Source organism: Pagrus pagrus (genome assembly GCF_965226575.1).
Source record: "Pagrus pagrus genome assembly, chromosome: 15".
Lineage (NCBI taxonomy): Eukaryota > Metazoa > Chordata > Actinopteri > Spariformes > Sparidae > Pagrus > Pagrus pagrus.
Window position 1 is genome coordinate 19,923,730 of NC_140199.1, and position 12,722 is coordinate 19,936,451.

Consider the following 12,722-nt stretch of genomic DNA (forward strand, 5'->3'; position numbering starts at 1 on the left):
GAGGATAAATCCTACATGTGTAGAGAAATGCAACATTAGAACAACAAAAGTTGAAACTTCATCTGCTTATAGAGACAATGTGATAGAGTCAATAGCAAATAAATGGACTAGGGCTGCAACTAACAACTGTTGATTAATCTGTCAATTATTTTCTCGGTTAATTGATCAGTTGATTGGTCTTGAAAATGTCAGAAAATGGTGGAAAATGTCAATCACTGTTTCCTAAAGGACAAAATGAAGTCCTCACATTTCTTGTTTTTCTTGTACAGAAACCAGAAAACATTCACATTTAAGCTGGAATCAGATAATTTTGAGTTTGTTTTCTTACAAAGTACTGAAACTGATTTTTCGATTACAAAAACAGCTGGAGATTAATTGAATGGTTGACAACTAATGGGTTAACTGTCGCAGATCTAAAGTGGAGACAGTTTCCACTGAAACTGACCTTGATATCCATCGTCATCGATGTCTCCGATTGCCGTGATGCATTCTCCAAAGTGTGCATTGAAGGAATTGTCACCAGTCAAAACATCTTGCTCCTCCATCACGCCCTGGAAACAGCAGCAGGAAAGATAACAGTTCATAAACTGAGCTGGCAGGAGAAAAAAGAAAGGTCCTACAGTAAACTGCTGCGCTTAAATGATTGCAGCTTTTCTCTGATAAAATTCTTTTGGCCTCGACTGCAGTCGTTTGGCTTCTTTCCAAACAATTTAACAACCAAACAGACAGTCAACTTCCTCGCATAATAACTCATAAATATAAAATGTACAAACAGAAGCTCTAGTCTCAGTCAGTTAAACAATCTCACTGCCGAGTCACACGATGTTCTGCTTTTTTATTCTGGTATCATGATAACAAACACGGGCAGAAGGAAATCAAACATGAGCAGAGCTAAAAATCGACACAGCAGACATTAATAACAGTGCAGAAATGTACATATGTGAAGTTCAAAGACTGGACACACTGTAGTAAAATAAATCTGCAAGTTATGGTGTCATGTTCCCACTGACTCACGGATCCCACTCACATTGCCCTTGCTGAGGTACACAGACACCTGGCCCTCGTCCCGGAGCTGGCTGTGCATGGGTGCCCCCACCAGCAGGTCTGACAGGCCGTCCTGGTTCAGATCAACTGCACACAATGAGGAGCCAAAGTAAGAGCCCATCTGGAACCAAGCCGAGCCACAGAGCAATGGGTCAGATCACAGACACTTCGTTCTTCAGTTCATACGATTGACATACGATTCACGCTCGGACTGAATTTATCTCCCTTTTTTACACCAATACCAATATTAAAGGGATATTTACACAACTTACATCTCAAAGCTGCCCCTACTTCCTTTTATTTACACTGAATGGAAAGCATTAGCTTTGGTTTCTGGCAAGTGTGTTCCTTCTTTAAATCGCTGTCTAAACACTTGGCGCAGACATAAACAGTGCAGTTCTGACAACAAAGCAATTAGAGTAGCGTGTCTGCAATGCATCACAAGAATCAACCACACGATCCCTGAGGAAGATTAGGTTTTAAAAAATGAATGTTGTTCTGCTGTTTTCTGATGGAAAACTATAGTATTAAAATAGCCTCAATGCAAATGTGCTGTACAGTGATTGAAAACAGGAACGTAAGACCACATCCGAGCTCATACCATTTTCCCTGAGGCTTGAAAACTCTTCACCAAAGACCCACCATCGATTTTGAAAATGTAAACCTGTGCAGGAGAAAAAAACACATCACTGTAGCAAAGCAACAGAAGAAGACTCAACAGCTGGACGCAGGACGAAAGATAAAGTGCCTACTTTTCCACTGCCGCTGTGCTGAGGTGCCCCTGCAGCTACGTCTATTACATTAGGAGAGGAGAAGTGTCCAGCAGTCACAGCATAACCTGGAGAGACAGATGATAATCAGGCACAGCTTTCTTGATAAATCTGACATTCAACACAAGTGGCTTCATTAAAGGTGTAATTAGTGGCTGCCGTGGAGTGGAGTGGCCCCAGTAGTGTCCCTAATACAGAGGCGATTTACAGCGGCTCCAATCAGTCTATAAATCAGTACACACTCAGTCGATTCTGGCCATATCTCACATATTGCACCTTTAACAGGTTCTCACCAAGGTAGCTGTATCTGTGTGAGTCGACGTTTTCTGTGATTGGGCTGTAGAAGGAGTCCGAACTCAGGTTGTACACCTTGATCGTCCCGGTCCAGTAGTATGACCCCGGTGCCCCCATCACCACCAGCTCCTGAAAATGAAACCCCCCACATTCATTCAGATGATCATGTTTATTCACCTTCAGTCTGCTCTGCAATAGACTGCTAAAGGGAAGAAAGAAGAAAGAAAGGAAAACGCTGCTGGGTGAATGTCTGGTTAACCAGTGGCCACAGACTGGTTTGTGCTATCTGCTCTTAACCACACAGCCAGACGGGAGGCCAGCTTAGCTGCCCCCTTTGATGTGATGAGGAATTCAGAGGCCGGGCAAGACTGACAGCTGTAAAATGAGTTGTTCACAGCTATCGTTGTTTTGATGCTCCACGGCTATTAAAGGGACCAGAGCACGACAATCAAGATCCTTTGTTTTTACTAAAAGCGTGGTGCCATTGCTCACCACTTCCTGATTTTCACCACTGATGTTATCTGTTTTGGAGGATGTGACGCTACCACCGAGAGCTCAAAGAAACCAAACAGCACAGCGAGGAACTGACTCAGCAGTTTAAATCCCCTGTGCTGTGGTGTCAAACATCTGGGCACCACCAGGCGTGTGCACCACGGTTCAGACAGGGATAAGGTTTAACAGTTGGACATCTTTTCTTTAAATTCCTCACATTCTTTCAAGGAGGGGGGTCGTTCAAATGCTTTAACAGATCGACACTGACGCCCTCGGCCTTTGATGATTGTGTCTTTGGGTTTGAAACAGTAGGTTCGTTGTGGAATCCACCGCTATCACAATCTTTTCCTTCCTGAAGCCAAAAGACTTCTCTTTAGTGTTATTTACAGGTTTCACATGAAGTCGACTGAACCGTCTCATGCTGCAGTAAAACTCCCACATACGAGCTCCTCACCTGTACAGCTCTTTTCAGCTCTTGTGTTGTATTTATTTATCATGGTTTACGTCACAGAATGATGAAACTCAGCCCGACTAAACATTACGTCAGACACTGTTACGAGTATGAGTCTTCATAACAGCCGTGAACAAGACTTTCAAAGGCTCTTTGATGCTTTGAATTTGTGGGAAACGTTCCAACCGTTGGCAGGCAGATCATGTGAAATGATCCCATTTTAGTATCTGTGACAGGGAAACCATTCTTATGCGAGCATGCATGAGTCTGTCATGCACGTGTCTTTAAATGTCGGGAAGTAAATGAAGAGTTTTAGGCCAATTATTTTCATTATCAGTTAATCTGACATGACCGGTGTCATTTTGGACAATAAAGTTCATTGTTAAACTACAGTTAGGATCCTGCCACCGTTAAATATCTTTGCCACCAGTATTTCATAACCACATTTGAAGGATCATTGCAAAAAATCTGTAGTATATCAGAATGTTTTTACTCCTGCATCAGCCCCAACAATCATATGTCTTGTTTGGTCCGTCAAATGGTCCAAAACCTGAATATAGTAAGTTTACAGTGGCTACGTAAACATTCACAATAATTTCCCACTATTATTCCAAATATGACAACATTCAGAATTGGATACAGGTCATGAAAACAGTATATTCTGTTTGGATATTCCTAATATCACACCTAATCTTCTGAATGTGGCATTTTCCGATTAAGACATGTGGGACATGCTGGTATTATTCTTGTTTTAGAAGCATTCTCTGGACATTATTCAGCGCATTAGGAATATGCGCCTCAATTGTTTTTTTTTTACAGAAATCTGCGACACACTTGCCTGTTTTCGCATACAGTCAGCTCTGTGCATCATAAACAAACCAGCCAACGGTTTGCAACAGCTGAGGTAAAGATGCATGCACAGAAGAAAAGCCCATATGTCTGGTCGGAAGGACAAACACAACTACTTTAAAAAATTAAGAAAGACTTTAAGAAAGGTTTTTGGATTTGCGTGAATATTCATTTCTCCACAGTGCTCAAATAGGAGGTGCGCCATTACATTAATCGGAGTATGCACAGCTGCATGTTAACAGGAATATTAGTGGAAAATTCATTTTCATTTGCCGTGTAAACAACTTAGTCGCAATGTTCTCTTTTTCAGAATAAGTGGAAAAAAACAGAAGTCCGTGTGCATGTAAACGTAGCCAAAGACATAAAAGTGAGAAAAAGCAGCGAGTCCTCACACTGGAAATGCAGAGAATGATGATGTTTCTGCCAGAAAATGACTTTAAAAAATATTCAAACTCAAAAGCTAAAATAATATTATTTAGCTTTGGTAAAATAAAGAACATAACACCCTCCCCGGGCACAGCTGTGCTCCGTGGACTCATTTTAAGTCCCCTTCAGTCTACTGTACATTACTGTCTGTTCCAAATTGAGCGTAACTGTAATTTAAGACTTGTAATGGACCTCTACAGAACATGTCGCTCACGGGGAACATCAGGAAAGAATTATATTGCTAATGTATTGAAAACAAAATGTCCAAACTGGTCAAGTATACATGTATCCCTTGTATGCACATTTTTTCCCGTCAAACTATATCTTAGCTTAAATGCATTTATAGGTTAAATGAGTTTGACCTTCCTCCCACCACTTCTGCTCACTGCACCGGCCTCATCTTTCAACAGACACAGATAATCAAAGATACAGAAAGGCCTTGTGCAACCAAGGATGATGTCACATGTTAAAACAAGCACAGTAGCACATCTATGCTATAGAGAAAAGGAGAGTCATATTTTCTTAAACTCTTTATCTCGTGGAACCACACCAGGTCAAGCGAGGCCGCTGCAGCCTTCCCTTCAGTATGGAAACATAAGCTGACAGTTATCAGCAGTTAGTCAGCACAGCGTCGGCTGCTTTGAAACACATACTCATGTATATCTGAGTGTAGAATTCAGATTTTCCACATCATTTGACATCTTAAACAACATGGGGGAAGAGAAATCCCCCTCGCCCACGTACATAATGTCTCTGCTAACGATTCCCATAATACCACACAGTCAGAGTCAACAAGGAGTGAGGGAAAAAAGGTTCTTTTACACATTAGGCATGTGGTAATGTTAACAGTAATCATGCTCTCGGGAGGGAGAAAGATAAGAAAAAAGGGACAGTAAGAGCGATTGATGATTGAATGGAAAGGTGAGGCTCTTGACAACAGAGTTTAAAGACAACAAACAACTATCTCCATGTCAGACCAACAGAAAGAGAGCGTTACATGGATTAAAAAGATGAACAAGAACTGTTACTGACCTCCGTAAAAACTCCCGCTATCCCGGCTTGGCACGAGCCGTGCTCTTCCCCATACTTCTGCTTATAGTCTGTAAGAAAAAACAAACCACAAATTATTTCGCTGTGTGCCTGAGCCAGCATTTACTGGAGTTTTTCCTGCATTCCATATGGAGCTAGTCAAAGTCCCAGTCCCATCCGCGAGGAATCTGGGGGCAGAAAGCTAGACCGAGAGAAGGGGTGCAACGCCACATTCGACACCGCTTACTTGTGGGGGGACACAGTGCTCTCAGGTTACAAAAATATTGAGCTTGGATCTGGCGAAAATGCACTGTGAATACGGTCCCATGCAAAGTCTAGTCTGGCTTCTCCGCAACTGCTGGCAACCAGAGTTACGGAAGGAAGTGAAATCCTGACCTGGGAGCACAATTAGGGCGTAAAACAGCCTTTGATAAATAGCTCTGAGTCACAAATCAAAACACATGAAGGACACATTTGCATGAGTCAGCGTAAAATGTTATGCAGCGCATTATTTTTTCGACTGGAACTTGATTTTTAGTGTTGCAGAGGGCTCGCTAGAGAAAACAACCTGCAGCCCGAATGGATTTGATTTACTGCATTCATAACATAAATGTGATTTCTAGACCGTGCAGGCAAATCTGTCCTTAAACGCACCTGATTTCTGGAAAAATCAAGCCAAAGTCTGTGGCATAATTACACCTTTATAAAAATGTTTTTCTTTCGCAAAAAGGTGCACAGGGAATACAAACTCTCCATCTCCGATGTATTCAGTTTAACAAACTGTCCAGTGGTTAGAGCTGGCTGAAGGAGAGAGATCACACTTCAAGGCTCTCCTGCTACTAGTCTTCGGTGCCAAAACACCAATCAGAGCCCAGAAGCAGATGTGGGACTTAAAGAGATCACGTGCAAAGATAAAAGGTAACCACAAAAGGAGAGGATAAACAGACCAAAGCAGTGGTTCCCAACCTGGTGGTCTGGACCCCTCGAGGGGTCCCAGGATGAATCTGACATGTCACAAGATGATTAAAGGAAGAAGTCTACGGTCATGCTAGCAGCTTTGTGTGGCTGTAAATAGGCACAGTAGTGCTTAGAGCTAAATGCTAATGTCAGGTAATGTCAGTGCTAACATGTTGATTATCAGGCCTAATATCCACCATCAGCACTGCTTGTGACCCTGACATCTTTCACACCTCGGGCTGCTCCAACCGACAATTTCTGTTCCTCAAAAGCTGGCCGACGAGCTTTTGAGGTGAGACCGTTTGTGATTTTGAACTTCTCTTCTCGCTTCCTTTACTCAACTGTTTTTATGTCACATTTTATGTGAACAAAAGACAGAGTACAGCACTTTGAATTCCCTCCAGGAGAGACTGTGAAATATATTATCCACATGACATTAACGATATTGCGTCTTCCAGTCTCTCTTGCTGCTCACCTCTCTTTCCATTATTAACATGTGGAACAACCATTAACACCTTTGATTTCCTGCATGTCACGCAAACCAGTTCTCCTCTCAATATCCGACTTAAATTTGAATTTTCCTTGACCACCACGGTGCCTCTACTTTACCTTCATAACAGGGGATGAGCGGTTTGGTCCTGCCCTGCAGGGTGGGGGGAATGATGGAGCAGTACCCATGCGGAAGGATGTGCTCTGAGTCGTAGTAGACGTTTTTCCAGCGGTGGGCACAAGCCTGCGAGAGAAAAGCAGGAAAGGAAAACAACTTCAGACACATGCTCACTCTGTAAACACAAACACTTCAGCCTGCTGGATAGTTTAGTCCCCGTCCTCGCTGAGCTGGAGTCAGAGTGTCTCTGTGGCTGTCAAATGATCGTCACTGATGAGAGGGGGAATTAAAGCCCATCCATAACCCTGACCATAAGAGCCATGGTCTGTGGTGTGAATATCTCCGCTGCTGCATGAAAACTGTGTCCCGAGTTAATCTTCGCAGTGACATTTGTGTTTTTAAAAAGTTTTCATTACAAAAAGCAGCTCCTCCAGGCGGCAAAAACGTTCAGCGAGTAGACGAAAAAGCGGATCAAAAGACAAAAGAACAAACTCCTACTTTATTATGCCGCTGCTGAAACAGACAGTGAATAATTCTCAAAACAATATTTTTGCTGCTGTGCTTTTTCAGAAGTCCACACAGATCGGTGAGCAAACAGGATAATGTAGACTCGATTTCAAACTCTGCACAGATCAGGCCACATAAATGTGTAAATGTGGGAATAATTTAGTACCCAAGGGGGCTGGTGGTGGGGCTCCTGCGGCTCTGGGGACAGATCTGGACGCCTCTGTGCAGACAAAGTTCACTTCATTTCCCCTCGCACTGTTTAACTCCTCCAGCCCCCCTCACCCCGCAGACACACACACGCACGCACACAGCCAATCTAAATGGATATAAGAGCTCGGCAGATTGTGGGCGCACACAGAGCGCCAGATGACAGCCTGGAAGCAGAGAAACAGGACAGCTTGGCCGACGCTAGTAGCAATACCAGCATTAAAAAAAGGATCAGCTGACACAAACAAAGAAAAAGAAGCTCTTGCTGCAAAAGAAGCTTTTACAGTTGGAGTGCTGAGTCTGTGCTGTTGTCGTCTCCCTGTTCAGTTAAAGGCCTCGCTGGTCACAAACAAGGCCTTCACTGAAGAGCGCAGATGAAATCACCCCAACACACATCTGCCAAGCAGCCGTTTCCCTCCTCTCGCACAGGAACGTGCAGTCCATTCGGATGAGATAGAAGAAAAAAAAACCGGGGCACAGCAACACGTGGCTCTGGAGAGTCCCCACCTTTCATTTTATCATGAACCCAATGTGTGTGCAGCTAAAAACCAACTCTACCCTCAAATTCCCAAAACTGACAACTCCAAGAAGTCTTCAAACTTTGACTGACGAGTAAAGCCAAGGCTAATGGTTTGAAACTCGGGCCAATACATTCCACTGAGGTATAAAAGACAAACATTTTGAAAGGAATAGGGGTTTAACAGACCAAAACAGTTGTCTGGACGCTGCAGAGGGAGACATTCTTGTGATTTCTTTGACTCCCGGAGGAGGCGGTCGATCCGCAACAGGTATTAAAACACTTTCACACCTGCCACGAGCGTTTAAAGAATCGTCCACTCAACCGCCCTGGACTGTTCGCTCTAGTTTCGCGGGGTTAACGTTTAATCAAAGGCCGCCCTTGGACCACCGCAGAGGGGCTGAAGCCTAAACAAACTGTGCCAGCTGCCCTATGATCTCTGTGCAAACACCCAGCTGAGCACCTCTGGGATTAGCACCACTAGTTAGTCTATTTCTCCAAATCCCTCTCTCAGTTCTTATAAACAGCAATCTGCTCTTGACAAACCCTGTTCCACTGACTCGTCCAGCTCCAAACACGAGGTAAATGTTTCACAGTGTTATGTAACCCCGCAGCAGTTTCCAAATCTGTCTGACTTTAGTTGTTACTCGAGCTTTGAATATGCAAAAAAAAAGAGAAAATCAACATTTAAGCTCTTACTTGTGCAAAAAGCTTGTAAAGAAAAGGTCTTTCTGAGCTGTAATGTTGAGACCAGCTGTGGTTTAACAGTGCGGTCCGTTTGTAACAATGATGTGGGTTTAATCAGGTCTGCTTTTACGAGTGAACATGGTTCGCATTAAAAAAATTTGTTGACGTGACTGCGCCGTCGTCGTCCCCTGGCTCACCAGTATTTTGCCGTCAGCCTTGTCCTGGCGGGCCAGGCTGACCCCCATCCACTCATCATCCCTGTCTCCCTGGCACGTCTTCCCACACGACTCTCTCGGCTTGTTTCCTGAAAGACAATGAGAGCAGTTAGCAGACGTTGAGTCATCAGGACGGAGGATGTCTTGGAGCGAATAAGTTGTTGCTTGTTAGCCATTGTCAGCTTTTTTCAGTCCTGGGATTTATTCTTCATTTCCGCTGAATGTGATTTTTAGTCACGGTTGACAGTTTAAAATTCTGTCGACCAAGGCAACATTTTCTACTCGGTTAAAACATTTCGCAACAACTCTTCTGCCATTGTACAGTTCTAACAGTCGATACTGTAAGTCACCTTCACTCAAGAGAAATATCTATCTATCTATCTATCTATCTATCTATCTGAGGTGGTATAGCCAAACAACACTGGAATTTGAGGTTTATATTATCATTAATATTAGTGAATTAAACAAGTCTGACAGCTTCAGAATCTTGTTGATGGTACAGTGTCTTGTAAAAGGGTGAATGATGTCTCTATCGCTTGTTTCTGCACTATGTAACTTCAGTGAGAGGGTACGATCACAGAGTTACACACGTTTACTTCAAGGTACAAGTTTCAACACATTGTTATGGCGGAATGAGTTTTGTTTGTAGTTAGCACCTACATTACGTCTGACAAACTGTTACAGACCTGGGATTTGTGTTTACGACAGTGGTGTTCCACTCAGAGACTGAAGGGGGCACTGCATCGCACGAAATGCCAATTTCTACATAATGTTGCTTTAAGGGTCCAGTGTGTAGAATTAAGTGGCAACTAGACTGTGGACATTAAAACGCAAAAAAAAGCAAGCCAGTGTTTGATGTGTCCTCAGTCTCATCACCAGGTCTGCAAATGCTGATGCTGTGGGTTGGCGTCTGACCCGAGCTGCCAGCCCAGAGTGTCAGTATTTAACCATCTGGGGATGAGACTCAGCAATCAGCTATCTTTAACCAGGTAGTTACGTTCTGTTGCTTTGATTGTTTGGTCAATATAACATCAGAAAAAGGTGAAAAATGCCCATCAACAATTTCCCAGTGGACATCATTTAGGTTTATAGACTGAACAACTCATTGACTGAGAACCTTCATCAACGACTCGTTGATTCATTGAGAAAATAATCAACAGATTAATCGAAAATGAAAGTATTCGTTAGTTGCAGCTCTATAAAGATGATTAAGAACAAGGTGAAAGCCAAATGAAAGCTTTTGCATAAATTCCACATTTTTAAGAGTCCAGAATTCCCTTATCGTCCCCCTTCTCCAAGTTTTATTCTCTTTCTCCCTGAAGACAATTGGTTCAGCACAATGGCATGTAGCTGCTCTCAGTCAGTGTATGCTCTCTGAGTCCAGCTCCTCTGGTCCATGTGGTTCACTGAGCACCGAGCTGGGGCACGTTCACTGTTATAATGTATTAGTTTCTCTGGTGACACATTGACTGATCACAGGGGTTAATATTAAAGCCATGCCTGCACCCCGGCTCTCCTGACCACAACAAAAGAGCCTGGGAGTTGGAGGTTTGAGGGGGGTAACGCTCAACATTTTGGCACACGTGCTTGGAAAATATTAGCAGGGGCATAAATCATATTTATCAAAATATTTATGGACCTCTGCACACAGAACCCCCTTTTCTTTTTTTTCTCAGTATAGCAGGTTGAGAGCTAAAAGAACAACTGTGGCACTGTTATGAGAAGTATAAGGCTGCATTATTCTGATAAAACAAAACAGATGCTTGGGGGAGTTTGAGCAAAGAGTGGACATGAAGAGGTTGCAGGAAAGTCCAGCATGCATGTGTGTGAGAGAGCTTTTCAGTGTTAGACTGCATGTGTGTTCCTGAGGCTGCAGTTAGTGTGGATGTGCTGTATGCTCTTGTGTTTGTGCTGCAGGCAGGCAGGCAGGCAGTGGTGACTGACCTCTTCCCAGATCCATCTCCGTGCAGCGGCGCTCTGGGTTGCTGTGAATTCGACACTTATACACAGCTCCGGGGGAGTGCACAGAGCTACTGTAGGTAGAGTTTGCCCTGGGAGCCCCTACTATTACCCTGCAGACATGAGGAGAGGGGAGAGGATGGGCCAAACACCTTCTCTTTAAACTGTGTCCCTAAAACTTTTGATTTCAAAGACAGTCTGTCTCTGGCAGGAGCAGAAAGTTACATCATGAACAAAAGTTGCTTTCCATGCAGAATACCACTCATTATTGTTTACTTTTAACGGGCGTGGATGCAGCCTGAGCTCCGAGAAGTTCAACGTTTGCTCCAAAAGCACAATTAACAGAAAATCACAGCATTTCCAGGGAAAATCACAAGACGGGACTCACCAGCGTGTGTTGTCATGATAGTGCTCCAGCACAGAATAGCCAAAAAAACTAGAATTGGGTCCGCGGAACACCAGAGGATGTTCTAAGTCTATATTGTAAGAATAAGCCACTGAAATAGAGAGACAGACATAAAAAACATTTTGTAATCCCGTTTTTTGTCCCCGAAGCGGAGCCATCCCTTTGCGCATCATGCGTAATAACGCGGTTAAAGTGTCCAAAAAAAGCAGAGGAGGGGGGAAAAAAAGAACCAATAATGAGGAACTGTCAGCTAAACTTTTTACAAAACTATCTTTCACTTATTTCTTCCCGGTGTGGAGCAGCATGCGGGCTGTGATGGCATGAGGAGAGGCTCGAGGAGGAGAGTTAACGGTCCGGTAAATAACGGTGCGTCAGCTTCTCTCCATTCTGTGTCAATCTGACAAAGTTGTTGCTCGCAGGCTCCCTGTCGTGGAGATAAATGCGGTCAGGGGTTTCAAGTTGAGCAAGAGAAGACAGGAAACAAGAGCAGTTCGACTCAGAATAAAAGCATCGCTGCTGCTCGGACAGCTGAGGGGTTTTAATGTGAAAGCTGGAACCGGAACCCGTGTGTTCACCTTGGCGCGGTGACGCGGGGGGACGCGGTCATGGAGAGACGCGAAGGGTTTTCTGAGGCGCAGAGCATCACATTTCAGCCGTGGGGTTCAGGGGCTCTGCTCACCTCGGCTGAGAGATGAGGGCGCACTGCTGCCATCTAACGTTTCACACTCTCAGTGTGCATTTTCATATTTAAAAAAAAAAAAAAAAGCTTTACTTTCAAGGAGAAGTTCACAGATTTATGCTCATTCGAGAGTTGAGTTTAAATCAGGGACAGAGCAGTCTGTCTGCGCAACTGGACAACAATATGAGTAAACTCCAAAGAAGAGCTTTAGATGCAACTGTCAAGTTCCCCTCTGATGTGGTTTCTTCTCTGTCCCCTTAAAACAAAGCAGTCTCCCAGTTGTGACCACTCAACTGCAGACTGATTTTAATTTGCTTATTTGATGTGACAAAAGAAAGGATCAACATTTACAAGAAAAAAAGCAAAGATAAGCAGAATATTGTCACACAATTGTGTTGGTTTGGGACCAGAATGCTAGAGTTACACATCCCTTCATTCATATGTATGACTACACTTTACATATTCCCTTAATATGCACATAAACCACGTCTTTAAATGAAGTATTTTATTATCCATACAGTATTCCAGTATTCTCTGAACATATGACATGGACTCTGAGTACATACTAACAATCTGACCTGTACACTCAGAAGTTTAGTTGTCTATATGTTCAGGTTTGCTTGCAA

General features: G+C 43.5%; 1 protein-coding gene across 1 annotated transcript in view; it reads right to left on the bottom strand.

Annotated features, from left to right (window-relative positions):
* itga9 (integrin, alpha 9) overlaps positions 1–11,782 on the bottom strand; it is a 54,227-nt gene extending 42,445 nt beyond the window's left edge. The window contains exons 1-10 of the mRNA XM_084374721.1: positions 11,400–11,782; positions 10,997–11,124; positions 9,035–9,141; positions 6,922–7,045; positions 5,359–5,426; positions 2,108–2,237; positions 1,797–1,882; positions 1,646–1,708; positions 1,028–1,165; positions 446–551 (exon numbers count right to left, since the gene is read on the bottom strand). Coding sequence (XP_084230847.1) covers positions 446–551; positions 1,028–1,165; positions 1,646–1,708; positions 1,797–1,882; positions 2,108–2,237; positions 5,359–5,426; positions 6,922–7,045; positions 9,035–9,141; positions 10,997–11,124; positions 11,400–11,590 — 1,141 coding nt within the window. The 5' untranslated portion in view covers positions 11,591–11,782. The remainder of the gene's footprint in view (positions 1–445; positions 552–1,027; positions 1,166–1,645; positions 1,709–1,796; positions 1,883–2,107; positions 2,238–5,358; positions 5,427–6,921; positions 7,046–9,034; positions 9,142–10,996; positions 11,125–11,399) is intronic.
* Positions 11,783–12,722: the final 940 nt, after the last annotated feature.